A 23,941-nucleotide genomic window follows, 5' to 3' on the forward strand; every position below is an offset into this window, starting at 1 on the left:
ATTAGCTATGTGAATATGATTGATAACGAGCTATCACTGTTATGTAGTTTTTAAGGAATTAACCTTGGAGAATTGCTGCCTTACTCTTCAGTTGTTGTTTTTTTAAATCGTAAGAAATGTTGTCAAACTAGCCCAATGGGGGGGAAATCTATAATTTTTAATGAAGTAGCCAAAAGTATAAATCATACTGGTCTATCAAATTGCAATCTTTCTGGTCCCACATTAACAGAACTGAAACAGAACAGAGGCATTCATAAAACTCTTCTTACTCACTTAGAAATACACAGTTGAAGCTCTGCATTTGGAATTTGGACTAAGTTTCCAAGCGTCTCAATTTCGATCATGGGGCCATTGGGATATTGCAGTGGTTGTGGGTTTTTTTAACTTCCCAAAGCATGGAAAGATGATTTTTAGTGATATTAGGATAGGATGCTATTTTCTATTCAGCTTGGAAATCATCACTAGGAAAAAGAGGTGCTAGCAAATTTCTGTGAATTCAGTCAGAAAAAAAAATAGCTGTGCAGTGTAAATTATTGTGTGTTCAAAAAAAAGGGGAACACTTAATTCAGTAATGCAACAAACTACTGCTGACCCATTGTTTTGTCATTTTTCTGTATTTTACATGCAAATTTTCTGTTTTGCATTTTTCTCCTCTATAAGGCCAGTTATTATGTTTCTGTGCCCATCCACACCCATAAAAATAAAAACATGAAATAGAAATTATTACCAATCCAGCATACCAAATGCACCAATATGCATACTGCCAATTGTTTTGAGAGCTCATTCCTCTTAGCGGATATGGGATTTTTCATCTGCAATTTCTATTGCAGTACACACAGTGCTCAATTTACGACCACAATTGAGCCCAAAATTCATCTTGTTAAGTGAAACATTTGTTGAGTTTTGCCCCATTTTACGACTTTTATTGCCACATTTGTTAAGCAAATCACTGAAGTTGTTAAATTGGTAACACGGTTGTGAAGTGAATCTGGCTTCCCATTGACTTTGCTTGTCAGAAGCTTGCAAAAGAGGATAACATGACCCTAGGACATTGCAACCGTCATAAATATGACTCAGTTCCCAAGCATCTGAATTTTGATCATGTGATCATGGAGATGCTGCAATGGTTGTAACAACGGTCATAGGTCACTTTTTCAGTGCCCTTGTAACTTTGAATGGTCGCTAAATGAACTGTTGCAAGTCGAGGACTATCTGTATTGATGGCAGCAGTGGGGGGGGGCTTCTTTCATTAATGTTATTAATAACTAAGAAATTATTTGATTAATGCTACTACAGAATGTAGCTGCAGTTCGGCAGTTCAAATCTCACCGGCTCAAGATTGACTCAGACTTCCATCCTTCCAAGGTTGATAAAATGAGGACCCAGATTGTTGGGGGAAATACGCTGACTCTGTAAACCGCTTAAGAGTGGGCTGCAAAAGCACTATGAAGCGGTATATAAGTCTGAGTGCTATTACTATATATTAAGATATCTTTGAAGTAATACAGCAGGCTGTCCATGAGGAATGTAGAGTCTAAAAAGAACTGGTTCAAACTTGCCAAAGACAAGGATCCTATTAAGAATATTATGGGATGCTATGGAATATTACATGTTATGTTCCAAAGTTATGAGCATGCATGTACATTAAAGATGTGTCAAATGATATGAACCAATGAAATAACTCATTCAAACCTAATATGTTTGAACTGTATAGTGATTTTTTAACCTTTCTAAGCTGCTCCTCTCTTCTCTTGAGTGAGGTGCCATTCCTTATCTGTGCACTTAAAGAGATTTTAATCTACCTCTCCAGCTTAAGTTCTGTTTGGACAAGGCACATCGGATGAATGGATCTGTCTGATATTTACAGCTAACAATTTCTGGACTGTAATTTCCATAATTCTCAGTCATTCGGAGCCAATTTTGAGAACTGATATCTCACCTGTGTAAAGTTCAATCTGGTAAGGAAACTGCTCTTCTTCAGCTAAAGCTCATTAAGGAAAGTGTTTTAAAGTCACTGGCTTCTTTTCCCCAAATTGTTAAGACGTAGTTTCAAACGATTTTATGAATGTTCCTACAACTCAGTGCTTCTTTCCTTCTTCTGACTAATAGAGTAGCATTAGGACCCAGAGGGTAATATGCTGACTCTGTAAACCCCTTAGAGAAGACTGTAAAGCACTGTGAAGAGATATATAAGTCTAAGTGCTATTAATAAGAGCTTCCAGTCAATGCTTTCATCCTTTCTTACCATGGCCTCAGAATATAAAAATACAGCTCAATTAAAAAATTCTGGCAAAATGAGAACAAAAGGTGATGGTTGTTCTGATTTCTGCAAGAATGGGAAAAAGCAGAGAAGCCATAGGATGGTAGGGATGCTAAATTCTCCCCATAGGAAAGTGCCAGACCTACAGCTTCAGGGTTGACCCAGCAAGATGGATCTAGCACAGGGGTGTCAAACTCAAGGCCCGCAGGCCAGTTCTGTCCCGGGGATACCTAGATCTGGTCTGCAGGGCCGGTCTGGAAATAGTAAAGGATTGGACCGCAGTGCCTCTACTAGCGAAAATAGGGGACAGGGGGGCGCCTCCCCACCCCACACAACCAGTTTTCAGCCTGGACGGCCTCCTGCAGCACTCTGGCAACTGCCAGAGTGCTGCAGAAGGCTGTCCAGGCCAAAAATGGAGCACAGGGAGGGGCTCGTGCGTGCACCCCCACGTCCAGTTTTGGCTGCCAGAGAGCTATCAAAACTAAAAACATAACAAAAGGAGAAATGTTTCCCCTTTTACATTTGAGCATGCAAGAAGGGGCAGGAAAGGAGAAGGGGAAAGAGGAAAGAAAAAAAGATGGGAAGAGAGCAAGGACGGAAAAATAAAGGAAAGAAGGGAAGGAAGAAGAAATTAGAATGAAGAGAGGAGAGAGAAGGAAGGAAGGAAGGAAGGAAGGAAGGAAGGAAGGAAGGAAGGAAGGAAGATTATAATTAGTGAAGGAGGGTCTCAGGGAAGTCCTGTCTTAGCACTTGACAACCACAGGTGCCCCCCCTCCCACGAATCCTGTTTCACGCCCACTATGGCCACGCCCCCCGGCCACCCAAGGTCAAACACAACCCTGATGCAGCCCTCAATGAAATCGAGTGACATCCCTGATCTAGCACTATTTCAACTATTAAACCATTTCAGTTTAAAGAAATAAAGTTTAAAGTTTAAATAGAGATAGCCAGTTTGGTCTAGTTGTTAAAGTGCTGGTCTAAAAACCAAGAAACGGTGAGCTTTAGTTCCACTTTAGGAATGAAAAAACACTTACCGGTAAATGGACCAATCACACTTTCTCAGCCTAACCTACCTCACAGTGTTGTTGGGTGGGGAAATTGGAAGAGGGAAGATTAGGTATGTTTAATGATTGATTTCTAAAAATAATAAATGTGGGATAAAAATCTAATAATAAATAAAATGTATTTGTAGTATCTTTCTCCAGTCTTCTAACAAAGGTCTTGATTATTTTTTAATACAAATTGTGAGACATATATGAAGAGCAGAGAACTTGGTGTGGCACACTATCATCATATCCAGGCTATGCTAATCTTCTCCATCTTGTTAAAAATGTATAGTGTTTTTCTTCAATGAGTATCAGTGCTCCCATATACGGCCTGCAAAAATCCAGATGAAGCCCAGAAAGGAACAGAAAACATTTATACGGGGTGACCTATGGATGGCACCAAAGGGCTGTTTTTTAAAAATATTTATTTCTTGCTGCCCCCTAGTGGTCCTCTGGAGTTTTGCAGACCAGAAATTATGAGCCTCCTGCAACCATTCAACTTTCTTGACCATGTAAGCGATGGAATAGATTGGAGTCAAAGAAACATTTCCATACTGCTGCCAAAAAACTACATGAACTTTATCAATCAGAAGTGAGACTCAACTAGAAGACTTTTTGACTTTACCCTGAGCGGTATAATATCTCTTTTAGTATTTTATGGAAGAAAAGGGCCAGGGAAAACATGGTAGCAGTGTTCCAGTATTTGAAGGGCTGTCACAGAGGAGAGGGGGTCAACCTATTTTCCAAAGCACCTGAAGGCCTGGCAAACAATAATGGATGGAAACAGAGCAAGGAGAGATTCAACCTAAAAATACGGAGAATTTTTCTGACAGTGAGAACAATTAACCAATGGAACAGAAGTTGCCTTTGGAAGTTGTGGGAGCTTCATCACTGGACTGAAGGCTTTCAAGAGACTGGACAGCCACTTATTTGAAATGATGTAGGGTCTCCTGCTTGGGCGGTGGGTTGGACTAGATGACCTACAAGGTCCCTTCCAACTCTTCTTATTCAGTTATCTCACCGGATGATACGAGGAAGTTGGGAGGGAAAGGATGTGGAACGGGAAGCGCATAACCGAAGAAGCACCCGGAAGCTTTTTTGTATTACACATACAATTAAAAAAAAAGTGTAGTTAAAAACTGCCTGCGATGCTCTTTCGTTTCTTCCGTTTCCTCATTTCCGGCTCCGTGTCCCCTTCTTTTAAAACCCTTCCCGGGAGGGAGTCATCTTCTTTTCCATGTTACCTTACAATATTAAGTCACCGGCTATAAATAAATATGTACACGTATGTGCACACACGTGCAATTCCTTCTCGGGCGAGATCCTTCCCGCTTTAAAGAGCCAAGGTCGCTCCGCCTCCCCTCCCCACTTGCGTCTAAGAAGGAAGCGGAAGTGACGTCCTGCGCTTTAGTAGTTAGTGGAGAGAGCCGGAAAGAGGGAGGGGTAAGGCTCGGGCCCGGGAGCCGGAGGGAGCCGCAGAGCAGCTGCTACTGTCTCCGCCATCGCTGCTCGGACCCTCCAGGTAAGCGGTGCGGCGGTGTTTTTTTTTTTTTTTTAAATCGCGCGCATGCGCGAGGAGCCCTCCTCTCCGTCTCCCTTCGCCCCTCGTGACGGGGCCGCCGGGGGAAGTTGGTTGCCATAGAGACGGGAGTTCGGTGCGGGGGGGGAGGGGAGGGGAGGGAGCGGGGAGAGCCGGCGGCGCCGGCCAGGAAAGGAGGGCGGCCAAGCGATGCCTCGTCGCCGGGGAAGCTGCGAGGCTTCGTGGCGGCCAAGCTCCAACGGGGCTCCCATGTCGAAGAGGGGCAAGATCTTCGCCCACGAGTGCGAGGGAAGGGCAGAGTTTGTCCCGGCGGTCTCAGTCTTTCCGAAACGCGGGCTCGGATGAGGAGCGCCCTGCTAGTGGCCGGGACTGGAGGGGAGGGAGGTCGGTTTCGTTGCACGGCGGCGGGGAGGTTTCTCCGATGGGCATCGCCTGGGGAAGTTAGAAGAAGGGGTGGGGAGGGGATATTTGCAAAGGTAAAGAGCCTTGGTGGCGCAGCTGACTTAAGTGCTGTTAAAGTAGCACCAGCTGCCTGCAATTACTGCGAGTTCAAATCTCACCAGGCTCAAGGTTGACTCAGCCTTCCATCCTTTCGAGGTAGGTAAAATGAGGACCCGGATTGTGGGGGCAATAAGCTGACTTTGCATAAAAAAGAACACCGCTTAGGGGGAGCCGAAAGCCCTATTAAGCAGGTATATGCAAAAGTATGAAGGCTATTGCTTGACTCATTGTAAGCCGCCCTGAGTCTCCGGAGAAGGGCGGCATATAAATCGAACCAATAAATAAATAAAGGAGGGGAGGGGTCTTCTCTTATGCTGCTTCCTCTTTCCCCCCCTACTTCTCCCCCCCCCCCATCCTCATATTTGTTCTGTTAAAATTCAGGTGAAGCAACAGCCTGGTGGGAAGATTGGGTTGAGTTGCCGTCTGACACTTTGGTTGGTTGGTTGGTTGGTTGGTTGGTTGGTTGGTTGATCGATCGATCTGCCAGCTTCACTGGTGGTGATGGTGGGAAAGTCTTGGGGAATCTCACACCCAAAATTCTCTTTTCTTGCCCTTCTTGTGATAAGGCACCTTCATGTGACTTTTTCTCCACCAAGGATGAATGAATTCTTTTGCAGTGAGGTTTGCTGTCCTCCTCTCTTAATTTCTGCTGCTGTCTTTAAGGATGCTGAATTGGTGTGTTTTTTTAAAAAAATATTATTATTATTTTGGTGCCAGGGTGGATGGCAGTTGTTGCCTATTTGTCTTGAGAGCACCAGGTTTAGGAAGGCTGTGAACTGAAGGGAGCTTGGATACAGCAGTATGGCACAGAGGACACAATGAAGAGGTGGTGCAGTTTCCAGGAACCTGTTTGAATATTCTATGATCTGATTTTCGTTTAGTACAGTAATTTGTATCCCAGATACTGCTTATCTTGGCTCTACGTGGCGTATTTCCATCTCTTTATCACTTTATCAATGGTTTATATGGGCTACTTGAGTGGTTTGGTTGTTGTGTGAAAGTATCTGCCTAGCTATGCTTCAACACAGTTTCATTCTGCCTATCTTGGTGTTACTTTTTTTTTGGTTAGTTTCCAATGGTGAGACTGTGAGATGAAAAGATACCCAAAACTGAGACTATTCCTAGTTGTTTTGGGGGGTGGGGAATTTCTTTAGCTTCCCCTTTGCTTTCATCAACATTACAATATTTATTATGAATATACGGGTAGTCCTCAACTTACAACCTTTTGTTTACTGACTGAAGTTATACCAGCACTGAAAAAAGTGACTTATGACAGTTTTTCACACTTAAAACTGTTGCAGCATCCCCATGGTCACGCGATCAAAATTCAGATGCTAGGCAACTGACTCACATTTATGAGAGTTGCAGTGTCCTGGGGTCATGTGATCACCTTTTGTGATCTTCTGACAAGCAAAGTCAATGGGGAAGCCAGATTCACTTAACAGTCGTGTTACTAATTTAAGGATTGTAGTGATTCACTTAACGACTGTGGCAAGAAAGATCGTAAAATGGGCAAAACTTAATTGTCTCGCTTAGCAGCATAAATTTTGGGCTCAGTTGTGGTCGTAAGGTGAGGACTACCTGTATTTTTAACATTGCTTGGTTGTAGTTTGCTCTGGTCTGGAATCCTTTTGAAGAAGAATCTGTGCTCATAGAAAGTCTGTGTGCAAACATATGTATCCATGTGTTTGTGCACATATGTAACAGTCAACATTTCCTATTTTAACAGGGGGGCAGAGATGGCTGAAATCAGTGATCTTGACCGTCAGATTGAACAACTGCGGCGTTGTGAACTCATCAAAGAGAGTGAGGTCAAAGCCCTCTGTGCAAAGGCCAGGCAAGTGTTTGTAGACTTCTGAGCAGTAACTGCTTTTATATGACAGCAAGCAGCTGATGATGTGAAAGGCAATTCCAGATGACACATCTCCCTTTTCCTTCCAACAGAGAGATCTTAGTGGAAGAAAGTAATGTCCAGAGAGTAGATTCCCCAGTAACAGTGAGTAAGGGTTTTTTGGGGGGGTGGGATACTTCATAATACCTTAGACTGGTGTGATGACATCAGCAGTCAGGCAAACTTTTATTTTTTTATCCTTGATGCATTTTTTTCTAGGTTTGTGGAGACATCCATGGCCAGTTTTATGACCTTAAAGAGCTATTCAGGGTGAGTGCTGAAACCCACTAGTTGCATGCTGCCTTCTGCTGCTTTTTGCTTTCTTTCTGTTCATTCCCTAATTTTATGGGTAACCTTTTCTTGTGTTCTGTGTCTTCATGTGTCAGGTGGGTGGCGATGTACCTGAGACCAATTATCTTTTCATGGGAGACTTTGTTGACCGAGGCTTCTACAGTGTTGAAACATTCTTGCTGCTGCTGGCACTCAAAGTAAGGAAAGCCCTGATAAGTCAACATTGATTGTTTTTCTTTCTTATCTAAAAGTCAGCATGTGCTGTCAGTGATGCCAGTTTGACTAATAATACCTTTTTAAATCTGAAGGCTAAGCTAAATGGATCCACTTCTTTTTACAGGTCCGTTACCCTGACAGAATCACCCTTATCCGTGGCAATCACGAAAGCAGGCAGATCACCCAGGTATATGGGTTTTATGATGAGTGCTTGAGAAAATATGGCTCTGTCACTGTGTGGCGCTACTGCACTGAGATTTTTGACTACCTCAGCCTCTCTGCCATTATTGATGGCAAGGTTAGTATGCAAGTATAATTCTTGACTCATGATGAATTATGGATCTGAAGGAGATCAGATTCTGATTTGAAGGACTGACTGTCTGAAAAATAGGGGGAGGGGGGAAACAACTTATTATTTTACTTTCCAAGACATGTAATTATGGGATAATCACCGGTGGCATGGGGCCAATTCAAAATGAATGTCTTCTCTTAATTCAAATCTAGCACTTGGTTGTTTTTAATCAAATGCATAACTGAATATCAGAGATTGTAAAGGGTGGGGGGGGCACATAGAGATTATGTCTCTAGGATAAGGTGATCAGAGCAAAAGAGTGTCAATTTAAAGATGGAGGGAGGTCCATGATGTATACTGTATGAGTGTTGTTTTTTCTGTTCAGATTTTCTGTGTCCATGGTGGCTTATCCCCATCCATCCAGACATTGGACCAGATCCGAACAATAGATCGCAAACAAGAGGTCCCTCATGATGGCCCCATGTGTGATCTTCTATGGTCTGACCCTGAAGGTACAACTATGAGTCTTTCTTTTTCTTAGTGTGTGAGTATTATCTCGATAGTAGATACTGTAGTGGCTGACATTGTGTACAGGTTTGGTGGAATCTGATAGGAATAGGACATGCCAAAAATAGTGTTGAAGAGTATTGTGCCTGTAATTCTTGATTATACTAGGAGCAAAAGAGCTAGTTGGTGTTACTGCATACCCTGATGAGACTGAAATACCTGTTCTTTACAAGAAGTTGAAGAGAGACCGCAGTAGATTATATTCCAAGCACATTGCGATAAAGGTAAAGGTTTCCCCTGCCCAAGTCATCTCTAACTCTAGGGCCTGGTGGTCATAACCGTTTCTTGGTCAAGGGAGCCAGAGTTGCTGAAGACAGTTTCTGTGGTCATGTGGCCAGCATGACTCTATGCCAAGGTGCACAAAATCCTGTTACCTTCCCACCATAGTAGTACCTATTTATCTAGTCGCATTTGTATGCTTTCAAACTGCAAGGTTTGCAGGAGCTGGGGCAGGAACGGGAGCTCACCCCATCACGTGGTGCTCAAGTCTCAAACCTGGGCTGTCAGCTTTCCAGCTGACAAGCTCAGCATCTATAACTGCTGAGCCATCGTGCCCCTACATTGCGGAAGACATATATAATAAATCTTGCATGGATTTGCAGTCATCAGCAAATCAAATAAATGATAAAACTCTTTTAAGTCTTCCACTAAAGATAGATGTTTTTGTATTCCATTTCTTTCCCACACCCAGAATTACTGTTTTAGAAGATTTTTAAAAGGGAAAAAGAACAGCCTTGTATGGTGGAATATATAGGTGGTGGTGTGAGGGGTTCTACAGTGTCTCCTTGCCAGCTGATTGGCTTTCTTCTATTAGCTTGCAAGCCCAGCTATTTCCTTTTCCTAGCATTTGCCTGCCATTTGTCTTCCCTGTGTCGACATTCTCCTCTTTTGCTATTCTAGACACTACAGGCTGGGGGGTCAGTCCTCGAGGTGCTGGTTATTTATTTGGCAGCGACGTGGTGGCACAGTTCAATGCAGCAAATGATATCGACATGATTTGCCGGGCACATCAGCTGGTCATGGAGGGATACAAATGGCATTTCAATGAGACAGTTCTTACAGTGTGGTCAGCCCCCAACTATTGTTACCGGTGAGAAACTGCAAGGGTATGCCTGTGAATAGGAAGAGCTGTGAGATGGGGAAATTGAAATCAGCCGAGTGTGTTGTCCAGGGATGTGTGGCATTGATGAAACCAGAAGCACACAAATTTGACCCCTTTTCTCTCTTCCAACCACAGCTGTGGGAATGTTGCAGCCATCTTGGAACTGGATGAACACCTTCAAAAGGAATTTATCATCTTTGAAGCAGCCCCTCAAGAAACCCGAGGCATCCCATCTAAGAAGCCTGTTGCGGACTACTTCCTGTGAATGCTGCTCTTCCCTCTTCCCCCTTGTGCAGCTTCTGTTTCCTATTCTGGATGGTCAGCTTCTCTTTCAGCCTTTGGCAGGGGTTCAGCTCTCTTCTTTCCTTCTCTCCCTTACCCTGGCCCTTGCCCAATAAATTCTCGGTTCTGGACCCCTTAGACTGAATTAGCCATCTTTTCCCAACATTGCTGATTCCTGGGCAATCCCTGGGATTGCCATATTTTTTCCCTCCCTGAAAAAAACCCTACTTTTTAGGATTTCTGCCTGTGGAAAACCCTGGAACTTTGTCAGCTCTTTCCATGAAAAGAAGTATCAGCCCAGGAACAAAGAAAAGTTGTAGTTCTTTAAAGATCTCTAGTTTTGTAGAGAAGTCACTGAGTGATTTCTTGAGCAACTCTTGGTGGGGCTTATCTACTCACGAAGCAGCCTTGTCCAAGCTGGTGCCCTCCAAATGTATTGGCTTAAAACTCCTGTCATCCTAGCCAACTTGGCCATTCAGAATTAGATGGTGGGAATTGTAGCATAATCAAATCTGGAGGACGCTAATTTAGAGAAGGCTGTTCTAGAAGAACTGGAAGTTATTGCTTAGAGAATATATATGTTAAAGAACTGGATTCAGAAGTAAGGAGAAGCCAGATTGATCAAAGGAGATCTGATCTTGTTAGGGGAGCTAATTATCTGGACTAATTCCCCTCCTCCTGCTGGGTCACTTAGATGCTTCCTTTTTTCTCTTGTCAGCTGACCTTGGAACTTCATGTTTTTGATGCCACTCTGAAAGATTTAAGCAAAGAACAGGAAGTGCTTCAAGTTTTGCTGTTTTAGGTTGCTGGAAGACCTACAGTGTTGAGGGGTTTTGGCACTTCAGTCCGTAATTTGCTTCAGTTATCTGGAATAGATTGAGCTAATATAGGAAGTCATCCTTTTGTGTGCCATCATTCCTGATTCCCACTCTGCTCCGTAAAAACTATATGGCCAGTGGAAGACAAGACAGTCCCCAGCATACTATACCAAAAAATCCTAATCTTGCAAAAAGATTTTTTTTGTAGTCACGGAGGGTTTCAAATGCCCTCTGGAATCCATTCAGCTTTGGAGCATGGATTTATTAAATCTTTTATTGGCAGATCTGGTTCTGTTACTTGTTCTTCTCCCTGACTATGGAGATTGGGACCACATCATGCTAATGAATTTGACCAATGGGACATGTTTTCTCTTTTCTCCCTCTCATCTTCTGCCCCTGTGGGGATGAGGTAGCCACACCTGTAATTCCCCAGGCTGACATCTTCCCCTTCCCTTCTTTACCTTTATTCCTGTGAAGGAATGTGCAGTCCAGGTATCTCTTTAGAGTTAGAAGGGGAAATTTCCTGCCGTCTCCCATGATCTGTCTCTTGCTCTAATTTTATTTTGTTTTCATTTTGTTTTTCCTATTTACAACTTTTAGATAAAAAATTATAATAAAATTTTAAGAAAAATTGAGTATCTTGTACATTGTGTATTTTTATTGCCACATCACTTATGAACGAGTGCTACAGAAACATTTGCAAAATATGTCTTTTCTTACATATTCTTTTCTTAATTTCCTAATTAATTTGGTAGTGGCAGAGAAAGGAAGATGATTTTAATACAGTACTGTGGTTGCAGATGAAAATAGGGAATTTGCATCCTCTCATCAAGCCAAATGGGTTCTGCTTGCTATGGGATTTAGTTTTAACATCTAATAAAAATACATTTTATAAAAAAACATAAGCAAGTTGCTAGTTTCTATGGTGCTGCCACACCGTATGTACCAATATCAATGCTAAAATGACATGTGCAGGCATATGTAAAAACCTGTATGTTACTCTGTCTTTGTAAGATTTTTTAAAAGGAATAGCTGAAGCATAGCTACCACTTAGGATATTGAATAGAAATCTTCTACTCAGAAATAATTGAAAAAGAAGGTTTGAATGTGAGCATCTCAGCTTCCTTCTATTCACTGTGGGGGAAAAAACGTACAGTCAGCCTTTTGGGATTTAATTATAAACTATGAGAATATAATCAAACTCTACTTCCTTAAATGGAAAAGGAAAACACCATGAAATTATGCAAGCAGAAGCAAATCAAATGCAGGTATCCAGGTTGTGCAGGGGTTAAAGCATCGATGGCTGTGAACCAGGGTAGCCAGAGGGAGGTCCATAGACAAGAGGTGGAGGCGGGTAGGGTGCAAAACTGAACTTGAAAGGAGAGAACGAGGAAGCTTCTGGTGGTTCTGCACTTGCAAGGAAAGGAACCGTTTCCAGGCTGGTCCAGCTCACTGGGAGCATTGCTCTGAAATCCGTTTGCTCAGGAGGAGACTTGGTAGGGGGAGAAGATGGAGGAGCTGCTATTTCTTGGCTTGGGCTGTGGAAAAGCATAGCATAAGTCAGCGCCTAAGAACTTGTAGGTGATTGGCTGATCTTGCCTAGCCTCCCATTTTGGAGTTCACACAATTGTGCTTTCCCATATATAGCTCTGAGGATTTTCCTTCTGATTTCTCTACATAAAGTATTTCTAAACTTCCTTCTAAAGTCCTTTCTCATTCCACTGAAAATCGCAAAGGTGCTTTTTGAAGAGGCAACCGGATTTTGGTTTTCTTGAAAAGAAAAGAATGCAAATGTCCAGCTGTCTGCAAGGAATATAAATCCTTTCATTCCCACCATCCAGTCAGAGCTGAAGAAGCTTCTCAGATGAGAAGCGAAACTTCTTCAAAGAAAAGCCAGAAAGTCCAGTTGCCTCTTGGAAAAAAAAAAACACCTTGGGACAACCATGACCTGAATGACTGAGAATCTCCATAGACATTCCACTGAAAACGTTCCTTTTTTTTCCCCTTGTAATATCCTAAATGATGTAAATCAAAAGTGTCCAACCTTGGCAACTTTTAAGATTTGTGGACTTCAACTCCCAGAATTCCCCAGCCAGACTTCTGGGAGTTGAAAAGTCCACAAGTCTTAAAAGCTACCAAGATTGGATATTCCTGGTGTAAATGATAACACCGTGGATTTTGACTTTCTTATTGGATTGAGTTGAAAGCATAACTGCAAATCTGCCAGATATTATTCTTTTTAAATATTTTTGCATTGGCCTGAAAGCAAGGATGGAATGCAGAATGATATTAACCAATAGGTTATTGCCTCTGGCAACACAGCTGACATTAAAAGATAAGCTTGAAGAAAATCTTATACATGATTGGAACAGCTGCTAATAAAGATGCTGGCTTAGCTCATTTTGATCACATGATCAGTGAAGCAAACTGTTAATCTACTAAAACATTTGTAGAAGGCCTCTATCTCTCTTGTCACACTAAAATATTGTTTTACATATAACACGTAGTCTTTGCCAGAAAAAGCCAATTTTCAGTGCCGGATTTGGACAATGATCACTCTTGAATAATAAAATTTAATGTAGCTGTAACTCTGTTATGTATAGTTGTATCTAAAACATTTGATAGGCATCAGTTAAATATCCTTTCTCAGGGATATATCACTAAATTCCTCTAAGGCTTAAGTGTGACAAATACCGGAGCATGTGCAGAAACAAAATTGTTTTCTATAGCATTTTATTTGAAGGAGGAGGAGCTTGTTGGTTATGGATAATTTTTCACACTCAATTTAAATATTCGTGCTGGAGAACCATTTAGTCTTGAGTTGGGCAAAAAAATAAAGCCCTCTTTTCCAAATGCATGGTTCTCAAAAGTGGAAATGTAGTGTAAAAATGACTAGAACAGTATATGTCTCTTACATATAATGATATTTTCAGAACGCGAAGATATTTTTAAGAGCCAGTTTGGTTTAGTGATAAGGCACCGGGCTAGAAATTATAATCCTGCAATTAGGCACAAAAGCCAGTTGGGTGACTTTGGATCACTCTAGGCCCACAATGTCATTGTTCAGGTGACAAGATGTTTAGTCAATTCCTATGACAACCATCGGATCAATACTTGATTGATCTGAAAAAAAGTAGACTGTGCTTGTGGAAAAACGTTAGGAATAAAAAAATAAATAAATCCCAGGTCAGTCCTGCCAACCTGGAAAAAAAGTAACGGTTCTTTATTAAATAGCAACTAAAATAAATAATCTGAATATCTGAGGCTAGCTAAATGGTCTAGTGGTGAAAGCACCAGGCTAAAAACTAGGGAACTGTGAATTCTAATTCCGTCTTAGGCATGATGGCTAGTTGGGCTATTCTGTCTCAGCCCAACTCACCTCACAGGATTGTTGTAGTGAGGAAAGTAGGAGGAAGAAGGAGTGTTAGATATGTTTGCTGCCTTGAGTTGTTCGTAAAAATAATAAAGGCCAGATATAAATAAATTAAACCTACAAAGGTCACAACTTGTTTCCTAAAGACAGAAGAGTGTCAGTCATTAGATTTGGATCACTGGCTGATACGGAATATAAGTAATTAGTTCACTTTGATATGAAACCACTGGGTGAGATCATTAATCAATTCAAAGTACAGTATCATCGCTACTGATGATTTGTGCATCCCAATCCCAGGCTATGCAAGTGATGACCCAGCATATGGAGGTGTTGTTCAGGCCTATATGTGTCCAATCTTGGCAGCTTTCAGACATGTGGACTTCAACTCCCAGAATTCCCCTGACAGCCATATTTTAGTTATGTATTGTTTTAAATATTGCAAGACAACTTGGCATTTTTCTAGAGTTGGGCAGCTTTAAAATCAAATAAATGAATAAATATTCTGTTACCTGCCATAAGGAGATGCTGGCCCCCTTAATCCATGAAAAGCAGCTGGATGTTGTACATAAGCCTCGGCCCCATTGAGATTAATTCCTGCAGGGGGGTAGAAGGAACAGGAAGGCTGTGGAAGTGCAGGAGGTGGCTGTTGTTCCAGAGGCCCCTCTTCTGTCAGGGTGGAGTCGCAAGGTCCTTTCTTGCTCTCTATGGGAAGGGATGTGCAGAGAAGATCGGAAGAGAAGACAAAGTTATCAGTAGGAATTAAACAACTACATACTGGGAACATATTTGGCAGAGATGCAGAGCTCTTTATGAAAGAGGTGACAGAAGGAGATGAAATGACTGTGAATTTAATTAAGGGGGGGATTAACAATTTGTCCAGCCTATTGGAAATCAAGTGAGGAGATTCTATAATTAACTAATTCTTGGAGTTGTTTCCGATTTGAGCAAGCTGTAAGCCCTGTAAACAAACTAAACTAAACTAGTCTGTATAAATGAGGTTCTTCTGGGAAGTTTATGTCACTTCAAATTAATAAGACTACTTTCAAGGAGAGTTTAATTGCAGATGAAGGAGAAGAAAATGGAGAAAGGGGCTTTGGGAAGAATTATGAGTGTATGGAGGGGTATTAGAAAAGCAAGCAAGAAGGGATTATTATTGAATGTGTGCATAGGGTAAATGATGGGTACCTAGGAAAGAGGCATTTGGTCAACTGTCTAGAACAAGGGTTGGGAACTATGGCGCTTTTATGATTTGTGGACTTCAACTCCCAGAATTCCTGATCCAGCCATGCCAGGAATTCTGGGAGTTGAAGTTCACAAGTCATAAAAGGACTGTAGTTCTCCACCTCTGATCTAGAATCATGGTTATAGGTGATACAGGAGCATCTGCAAGTGAAGGAGATCAGAGTGATGGAAACATCAGGCATCACAAGCAAGCTTCACCCATTTTTTACATGTATCGCAACATTGCCCAAAGGGATAAAGCTCAGCATTTTGACATAGTGAGATGCCGCTGCAATTATCTCATTTAATATTGATTAATCACAGAATTTAAGCAGGCCAGCCTTGGCTAGTTCCGAATGAAGAATCACATAAGAATTACCGGTACATGTAATGCACCTAAAAACAGGTGGGGCTGTCATTGCATCATCATAACTGCCGTTTTGACTTTCTGGGCCACAGTCTGCAAACACAGCTCCACGGAAGATGGAGAAGCTGAAGTTAAAACTAGAAGCAGAATAAGATACCCATGTTGTTCTCACCGCTTTCACCCTGGTTTGCTTCGCATTCATTGCTCTTCATCTTCCTTTTGATTCGGGCCTCACGCTCCCTGTATTTTGTAATGGACCACAATAATATCTGATAAAACAGCAGTCAGGACTTAAAACACCTTTCAGGATTATGCAGTTGCAGACTGTTGGTCTAGCAAAACTCACCCCACCTGCTTTCTAGAGTCTTAGCATTTTGATTCTGACAATTCAGCTTGTTGGAATGAAATCTCTGATGCCAGGTAATCTGGGGGCCACAACCTATACAGCCATCCGTAGAGGGATTACAATGCCCTCCTTCAGCCTCAGCCATCGAGAAGGACATCTTTTGCAATGGGAAACACCAGGAGGAGATCCATACCAATGTTGTGGTTTTGATTTCTTCCTGCTCACCTTTTGCTGTTCATGCCATTTTCTCGGAAGCCCTTTGCAAAAGGGTTGCTTTCTATCTTCATCTGGGTGATCTGAATGGATGGTGAGGAGTGAAAGAATTAACAAATGTATACTTTAGAGTTAAAGGAATAGAAATCATCATACATACTTATAGCAATAAATACATTCTGGTTTTTTTTTTTTTCCATCCAGTTCTGGGTTATTTCTGAAAGAAGCGTAAAATTATATTGAAGTTACTCCCAGTCTTTTCGGAGTAGTAGGATTTTAAGTTTTGTTCCTGTGTGCAAAATTTATATGTGTATATGTTCCTGGAGTCCAGATATAGCAAAAGGAAAGAGAAGATGACAAAAATGTGAGGTATCCTAGCTAATCTGAAAACAAGAGGGACAAGAGAGAATAATGTTTAAAATAGCAGCCTGTACAAATTATAAAGTTGTCAATGCCTTTTGCCCACAGAAGATTTAGTTACCAATTAGCAGTCTGGGGAAGATTTCCTAGAGAGAGGTCTAGAGCCAGTTTGATGTAGTGCTTAAGGTGCTGACCTAGAAACCAGGAGACTGTGAGTTCTAGTCCTGCGTTAGGCATGAAAGCTGACTGGGTGACTTTGGGCCAGTTACTCTCTTTCAGCCCAACCCACCTCACAGGGCTGCTATTATGGGGAAAATAAAAGGCGGAAGGTATGTTGGATATGTTCGTCACCTTGAGTTATTTATAAAAACAATAAATGTGAAGTACAAATAAATAAAGATATAACAGTCTTAATTATCTCTTCATCCTTTTGAAAATATCTATTTTTTCTGGCTCTCTAGGTAGCTGCAGCCAACAAAGGGAAGGAATTCTTCAGCTGCAAATAAAACATATATTGTTCTTTTTAAAACATGGAGATGGCTTATTTGAAGCCTTCCTTTTGAGCACTTCACTTTTCAACTACATTAATGATTGATACTGAGGTAAGTAATCATGTTATAGAGACATTTTCTGTGTTTCTCTTTGGGAAAGTTAAGTTTCTGTAGTGGCGTTGCATATTAAGGTGAGATAGTTACTTCTGCCCCTCCCAGCAACCAATTTTCAGCATTTCTTGCAGATTTATTTTTCTATTAAAACCTTTCTGTAATGGATAATAGTTCTCATAGTCCCTAGCCAGAATGGCCCTTGGCTGAGAGCTCCTGGAGTTATAGTTCAACACCACAGTTTCCTAACTGACAACCTTAAGATGTGTGTCCCAAAGGTGCTTTTTCAAGAGGCAACTGGAATTTCTGGTTGTCCAGTTGCCTCCTGAAAAAACATCTTTGGGACAACCATGACCTGGATGACTGAGAATCTCTACAGACTTTTAAACACAGGTGAAGTTAAAGGAAGAACAGGCAATGATGGAATAAGGAAAAAAAAACATCCAGAGGGGCAAAATGGATTTCTGAAAAGAAACAAGATATTTCCTAACTACTACAGTGCATCTTCTGAAAGTCCATTGGTATATTTCCCTTGGCATTTTTCTGGCTGAAAACATTCCTAGAGATTCTAGACAGCTAACTCTAAAACATAGAATAATAGGTTTGGAAGGGACTTTGAAAGTCTTCTAGTCCACCCCCTGTGTGAGTCTGTGTAAAACTTTTTTTACCTATCATAGATCCACAAATCTATCTATCTATTATTTATTAGTCGCATTTCTATGCCGCCCAACTCCCTAGGGACTCTGGGCGGTTTACAGCAAAAAAACAATGCGAACAATATCCCATAAAATTTTTTTAAAAGAACATTAAAAACCCATACACTCCATTCCATGGCCGGGTCTCGCAAGATCGCCATAGCGAGATCAACGGCCCCAGGCCTGCCGGAAAAGCCAGGTCTTCACCGCTTTCCGGAAGGCCAATAGGGTGGGGGCGGTCTGGACCTCAGGAGATAATTGGTTCCAGACGCCGGGGCAACCACAGAGAAGGCCCTCCCCCGTGGGCCCGCCAACCAACATTGTTTAGCTGACAGGACCCTGAGGAGTACATAATGATGGACAAGCAGTCTGGAGATATCATGGACTTTACAAATGAGAATAAGTCTACAGTATTAAAAAAAACCACCATTTAAAAAAAAAACCCTGCTCATGTTCTCTCACCTGTGGGTTCTGGTAGGCTGTGACAGTCAGAAACTGTGTCTCAGGAAAGGTGAAGGAACCACAGCCACTCCCTGCTCCGCGGCGCCCTCCAGCTCCCACCACATGTACTCTGGGCTGGTAACGGTGCATGGAATGAACAATCAACTAAGAACAGAAGAACCAACAGGGGGAATTATTTTACATCTTAGGTTCCTCCATTTTCCAACTCCATTTTAGTTCTCCACAAAACCGAACTGTCTATGCATGCTGTCATTCTGAGCAAAGCACAAAATGTGATCCTAATTGCATGATTCATTATCCTTAAATATGAGTTAATTTTGTATTTAAAAGGAAGATTAAGAATCTAGGCGTGTCAACCTGCACAAAAATAAGCCCAAGTCATTTCTGTAGAGGGATTTCGGTGAGCTAAATTGTTTCTTGCCTTACATCCATGAATAATTTTTTTTATAATAATCCAACACATTATCAACAAGATCTAAGTTTAAATACTGTGTGGTTGCTATAGAATTTATTTTCTTTGAATTTCAGAATGTAGTCTTCCTTTGGGAAAGATTTTGCTTCATTTTTGGCATTAGATTCACAAAATTCTGGAGTTTGGCTGTTTTTTTCTATAACCCCTCATAGTTAGCCTAAAGATCCTCCCACATGTCCCCTCTCTAAATCATTTTATTTGGGTTATAAGTGTAGTCTATCAATTATTGTCTCCATCTGTCTTTTCTCCAGTCCCAGTTCCCAATCATACATGTCCATGAGGATCCAGGGTATTGTTGGTCAGCTTGAGCCGATGGAAAGATACAGGTTGGCGCATCCAGTGGGCACCTGATGCAGGTGAGTCAGGATGGATGTAAACCCGGTCTGGAGGTGGTAATTCTGCCTTGCCACTGGCTTCCCACTTTTTGCCATGCCACTTGTAGCGGGAGCCTCCTACAGGGACGACATCCACCAACAGTAGGTACTTAGCTTCAGGATCCAGGCCTGTAACCGAAACTTTTAGCTGTGGAAACATCCGCCTGGAAGGTGATTAAAACATGGATTAAAAAATTCAAGTTGTGAGGAATGGGCTGTGACACAGAAGAAAACATGATTCGTCTCAACTCAAGACTGCTGGTAGCTAATTCTAGTCACACACCCGCCATACTATAGCTGAGTTCTAGAAAGTTCTAATAGCACAGGATGGGTGGACAGGGTCAATATCATATTATTTAGCTCCATTTATTAAGACAAGCAGACCATCAAGCAGTCCCTCATTTAGCCCTTGAAATATCAGCACTGACTTGCTTGACGTATAGGTAGTCCCTGACTTACAACCAAACTGGGATCATAATATATGTTGCTAAGCAAAGCAGTTGTTAGTAAGTTGCGCCCAATTTTATGACCCTTTTTGCCAAGGTGTTAAGCAGTTGTTAAGTGAATCACACAGTCTTTAAGCAAGTCTGGTTCCCCCCACTGATATTGCTTGTGGGAAGCCAGCTGTGAAGGTTGGAAATGGCATGACGCTGAGATGTTGCAGTGGCTGTAAATACACAATGGTTCCCAAGTGCCCAAATTTTGATCATGTATCCATAGGGATGCTGCAACCGTTGTGGGTGCGAGGACTGGTTGTAAGTAACATTTTTCAGTGCCAATGTAACTTTGAACAGTTTCTAAATGAATGGTTGTAATGGACAGCCTGTAATGGAAGAATGTTAAGATCCTGTGCAGGACAAATGGTTTTTGATTATTCCTTGGAAAGCTAGAAACATACAAAACTTTCTTACTCAATTCTTAGGGCAGTAACAACTCTTTTCCAGTTTTTCTGGGATGTGAGCTTTATTTATTTATTTATTTATTTATCAAATTTCTATACCGCCCTACTCCTGGGGGATTCAGGGCGGTGAACAGCCAAGATAAAATACAGATAATACAAACATTAAAAGTCCATTAAAATTATTAAATAGTTTGGCCGAAAACAAATTTAAAACACCCGATTTGTAAAACTTTCTAGTTCTTTTCTCACTTCACCTATCTATCTAGGTTTCATACAATTACTATAAATTCCCAATGTAGTTTGTCTCCAGATCAGTTCATCTCTTGTCAATCAATCAATCAATCAATCAATCAATCAATCAATCAATCAGAATAGAGCTGGAAGGGACGTTGGAGACCCCCTGCTCAAACAGGAGACCCTATACCAGGGGTGTCAAACTCAAGGCCTGTGGGTGGATCCAGCAGATCTGGCTCATAGGACTGGCCCATGGTGTCGCCCTGGAAACAGCAAAAGACTGGTCCGTGGTGCCACTGCCAGCAAAAACGGAGCTTGGGAGGACCTTCCCAAGCTCCGTTTTCCCTGGCAGAGGGTTATAGGAAGCCGTCGCTGCCAAAAACAGAGCTCGGGAGCCTGTTTTCGCTAGACTAACCACAGGTGCCCCCAACAGGAGTGACATCGAGCTGGCCACGCTCACCCTTGGCCATACCCACCCTGCTCACCTGAGATTAAGCATAACCCTGATGCAGCCCTCAATGAAATCAAATTTGACACCCCTGATCTATATCATTTCAGATTTGGCTGTCCAGTCTTTTCTTAAAAACCTCCAGTGATGAAGCCCCTACAACTTCTGAAGGCAAGCAGTTCCACTGGTTAATTGGAAGTTAACCAGTGGAAGTTTCTCCTTAATTACAGGTTACAGTGTCTTAAAATGGTCCAACAGCCGGAGACCCAAGGTTAGAAAACATTTTTTACATTAGAAATTAAAGATAAAAGGGGATTTTCACAGTATTAATTTCAGGTACCCTGTTATTCTCTGGTACCCAGAAACTTCATCCGTTTCTCAAAATCTTGCTTTTATTATAATAACTCAGGAAAAAATAAATAGGGACAGAGAAAGATTTATTTCTCTTAATGTCTTAAGAGCCTTCCTAGATTAAATTAACAGTCTAATCAAGTAAATTATTTTCTATCAGTGTCCTAAATAGAGCTTACAAAATGAGCAAAATGCAGGTATACTACCTTTGAACACGGAGGCTTCATTTAAAACATTAGAAATAGAGAATAGAGAACTAACCCTCTGTTCAGTAACAGAGCAGATTGCTTATCCTTGGTGAATTTGTCAAATCCCATTTGCAAAGTATTTAAACTAACATTCATCAATATATGTTATGGCCATAGATCCTTAAACTTGTGAATTATATAAACAAAGCTTTTTTCCCCATTATCCTACTCTTTTTGCATGATGGTCCTCCTCCCTGCCAGCTCTAGTGAGAAGGGGGAAAAAAACATTGTGCAAAGCTAGCATGTTAAAAATGGTTTAGGTTGCCGTCATAATCTTCTATACATTTACACAAAAGCACTGGACTTCATAGGGCTTACTTCAGAGTGGGAAGGATACGATTACGATGTCAAGTCTATTGGGGAGGTGTTTTAATCCTAGGACAGAAGAAAAGTCATCTGAAGCTCTGGTTTACATGTTCCAAGACTGATCCCTGCCACTGCAAGGAGAGAGATGATGGACCAGTATCTCACCTGCCTGCTTTGGTGATGATCATCTCAGTGCCAATGCCACTGAAACGCTTCCAAAGCTCACTGTTCTCCAGGCTCATCCGTACTCCAGGGGGTAGCTGTGCAGTTGTTGGGGGGGCTGTTGGGAGTGTCTGAGGTGACCCATAAGGGAGACCAGGGGTTGGGGGCAGGAGGCGCCCAGGAGGGTCCAAACCTGGGAAGAAACCTTCCAATTTGGGAGCAGCTTCCAGCTCTGGTGACAAAGAAGAGGAGAAAAGAGACCTGAGTGGAGGGTTAAGAGAAATGAGGGGCATTGGCTGCTGAGCCATGTGGAGTAAGGGGAAGGAGGGGGTTGCAGGCATTACTGAGGGGCATCATCAAGGAATTTGTCACTCTCCTGCTGGTTTCCGCCCGTTTTCTTCTCTTCCCCCCTTCTCCACCTCTTCCCTGACCAGTTGGTCTTGGGTGCTAAATATCCAGCTGATGGGGGTGGGTGGTTAGGAGCCAACAATTTATGGGAATTCTCCATCTCTCTCAGCTCCCTTTCTGATCTGCCCAGCCCTGACCTCCCACTGGCCTGTCTAAATCACAAGCTGCTTCCCCTTCATCCATTCTCACCCTCTTGGGTGCCTAGTGGACTTCCCTTAGTTTTGCTTTTTAATGTATGTCCCACTTTTCCCAAAGATATAATAGCCTAACCTCCTAATTCTCATTATCTGGTTCCAGCTCACCCATTCTGGACTGATTTTATTTATTTATGAAATTTATTCACCACCCATCTCATATCTAACGACTCTTGGCAGCTTTACAACATAAAATCCAAATTTCAAAATCCATAGTGGATTTTTGGTCCACTATTCTACTCTAATGTAGCTTGTTAACCCTCTTAGCTTAAACATCCTGGCTACCACCGTCTTTCCCGAAGAGCCCATAAATATTGCTGATTTTACTTTAGTTTTTTTATACAAGAAGAAAGTTTCTCCACATCAGGTTTCTGCTTCTTAACCTTCTCTGAATCTTCTTCAGAGACACTTAATTCCCATCTGCTTCCTTAAATGTCTGTCACAGTCACACCGTAGCCATCTCAAGAACTATTCCCAGGAAGGCATAGATGCTTTTTCTTCTATCCTGCTCCCTTTTACACAACAACCCTGTGAGGCAGAGAGGCTGAATAATGGTGCCTAGCTCTGGAACAGGCCACCATGGAGCATAATGGTTAAATGTAGGTGTTCTTGAACCCACAATCCCCACCAGCATTTTTGGCTCCTTTCCATTTATGGCTTTACCATGACCCGGTTTTTCCTTCCCCCACCACTTTGCCACATCCTCTCCCAATTTCTCACCTGAGTATCTGAAGGCTTCATATTGGGATGCCTGACTCTGGGAATAAGCAGCTCCGGGAGGGGGTGGTGGTCGCAGAGCATAGGAGCTCCCATACTGGGGGAATATCTCTGATGGGTGGTACATGAGGGATGGACAGAAGCCTGGAGGCCAGGACTGGCTTCCCTGGGAAGGGAGTGGGGGTCTTGTGGATGGGAACAGGTGAGGCTGGAAGCCAGGGCTCCTGCCTTGAGGGTGGGGGTAGAGGAGAAGTCCTAGAGGCTGGAAGGTTGGTTTGGGGAGCAAAGTCGGGGGTGATTTGGGAAGAGAAGGAAGGGAGGGAGGGAGGGCTCAGAGGTAGAAAGGTAGGAGCTGGGAGCTAGGTCTCCTTGGCTTGGTCTCTTGAAGCAAGTCTGGGATGTGTCCACCTCAAAACCCTCTCTTTCCTAAAGAGCCCCTGGTTGGGGGCTTGTATTTATGATTCCGCCAAGGCTCTTTGAAGTGAGACCCCAAATGGCACATTCACACCTCAAGAGGGGAGGGGTTTGGGGCTGGTAGCAGGGGAGCTGCAGGAAAGAAGTAGCAGACATGTAGGCTGAGCCTTGGGATGTTCCCATCTTTACACACCTTCCAGCTATTTCTGTCAGGACCCTTCTACTTCCCAAGCTGTGTTTTCCTCTTCTACCTCCCCTGCTATTCAA

The 23,941-nt window shown here is 42.3% G+C and overlaps 2 protein-coding genes across 3 annotated transcripts; one reads left to right on the top strand and one right to left on the bottom strand.

The window, feature by feature from the left end:
• The first annotated feature begins 4,495 nt into the window (after positions 1-4,495).
• Positions 4,496-11,441, top strand: PPP4C (protein phosphatase 4 catalytic subunit). Of its 2 annotated transcripts, XM_087893887.1 has the most exons (9): positions 4,496-4,828; positions 7,077-7,188; positions 7,296-7,343; positions 7,458-7,508; positions 7,625-7,726; positions 7,870-8,043; positions 8,423-8,549; positions 9,505-9,694; positions 9,842-11,441. In XM_087893887.1, exons 2-9 carry the CDS (start codon positions 7,087-7,089, stop codon positions 9,969-9,971), a joined length of 924 nt encoding a protein of 307 aa, XP_087750013.1. In that variant the 5' UTR covers positions 4,496-4,828; positions 7,077-7,086; the 3' UTR covers positions 9,972-11,441. The 2 variants fall into 2 exon arrangements, with proteins under 2 accessions (XP_087750013.1, XP_087750012.1); XM_087893886.1 differs by having other exon boundaries at positions 4,711-4,828; positions 7,077-7,343.
• Positions 11,442-11,444: 3 nt separating this feature from the next.
• On the bottom strand, positions 11,445-23,516 carry TBX6 (T-box transcription factor 6). Its single transcript, XM_034419640.3, has 8 exons — positions 23,264-23,516; positions 21,945-22,173; positions 19,188-19,455; positions 18,446-18,589; positions 16,339-16,409; positions 15,940-16,007; positions 14,689-14,881; positions 11,445-12,344 (listed from the first exon to the last, which is right to left on the bottom strand). Exons 1-8 carry the CDS (start codon positions 23,385-23,387, stop codon positions 12,095-12,097), a joined length of 1,347 nt encoding a protein of 448 aa, XP_034275531.1. The 5' UTR covers positions 23,388-23,516; the 3' UTR covers positions 11,445-12,094.
• Between the last annotated feature and the right edge of the window lie 425 nt (positions 23,517-23,941).

This window comes from Pantherophis guttatus, chromosome 4, assembly GCF_059756535.1.
Source record: "Pantherophis guttatus breed Tessera chromosome 4, ASM5975653v1, whole genome shotgun sequence".
NCBI classification, from domain to species: Eukaryota; Metazoa; Chordata; class Lepidosauria; order Squamata; family Colubridae; genus Pantherophis; species Pantherophis guttatus.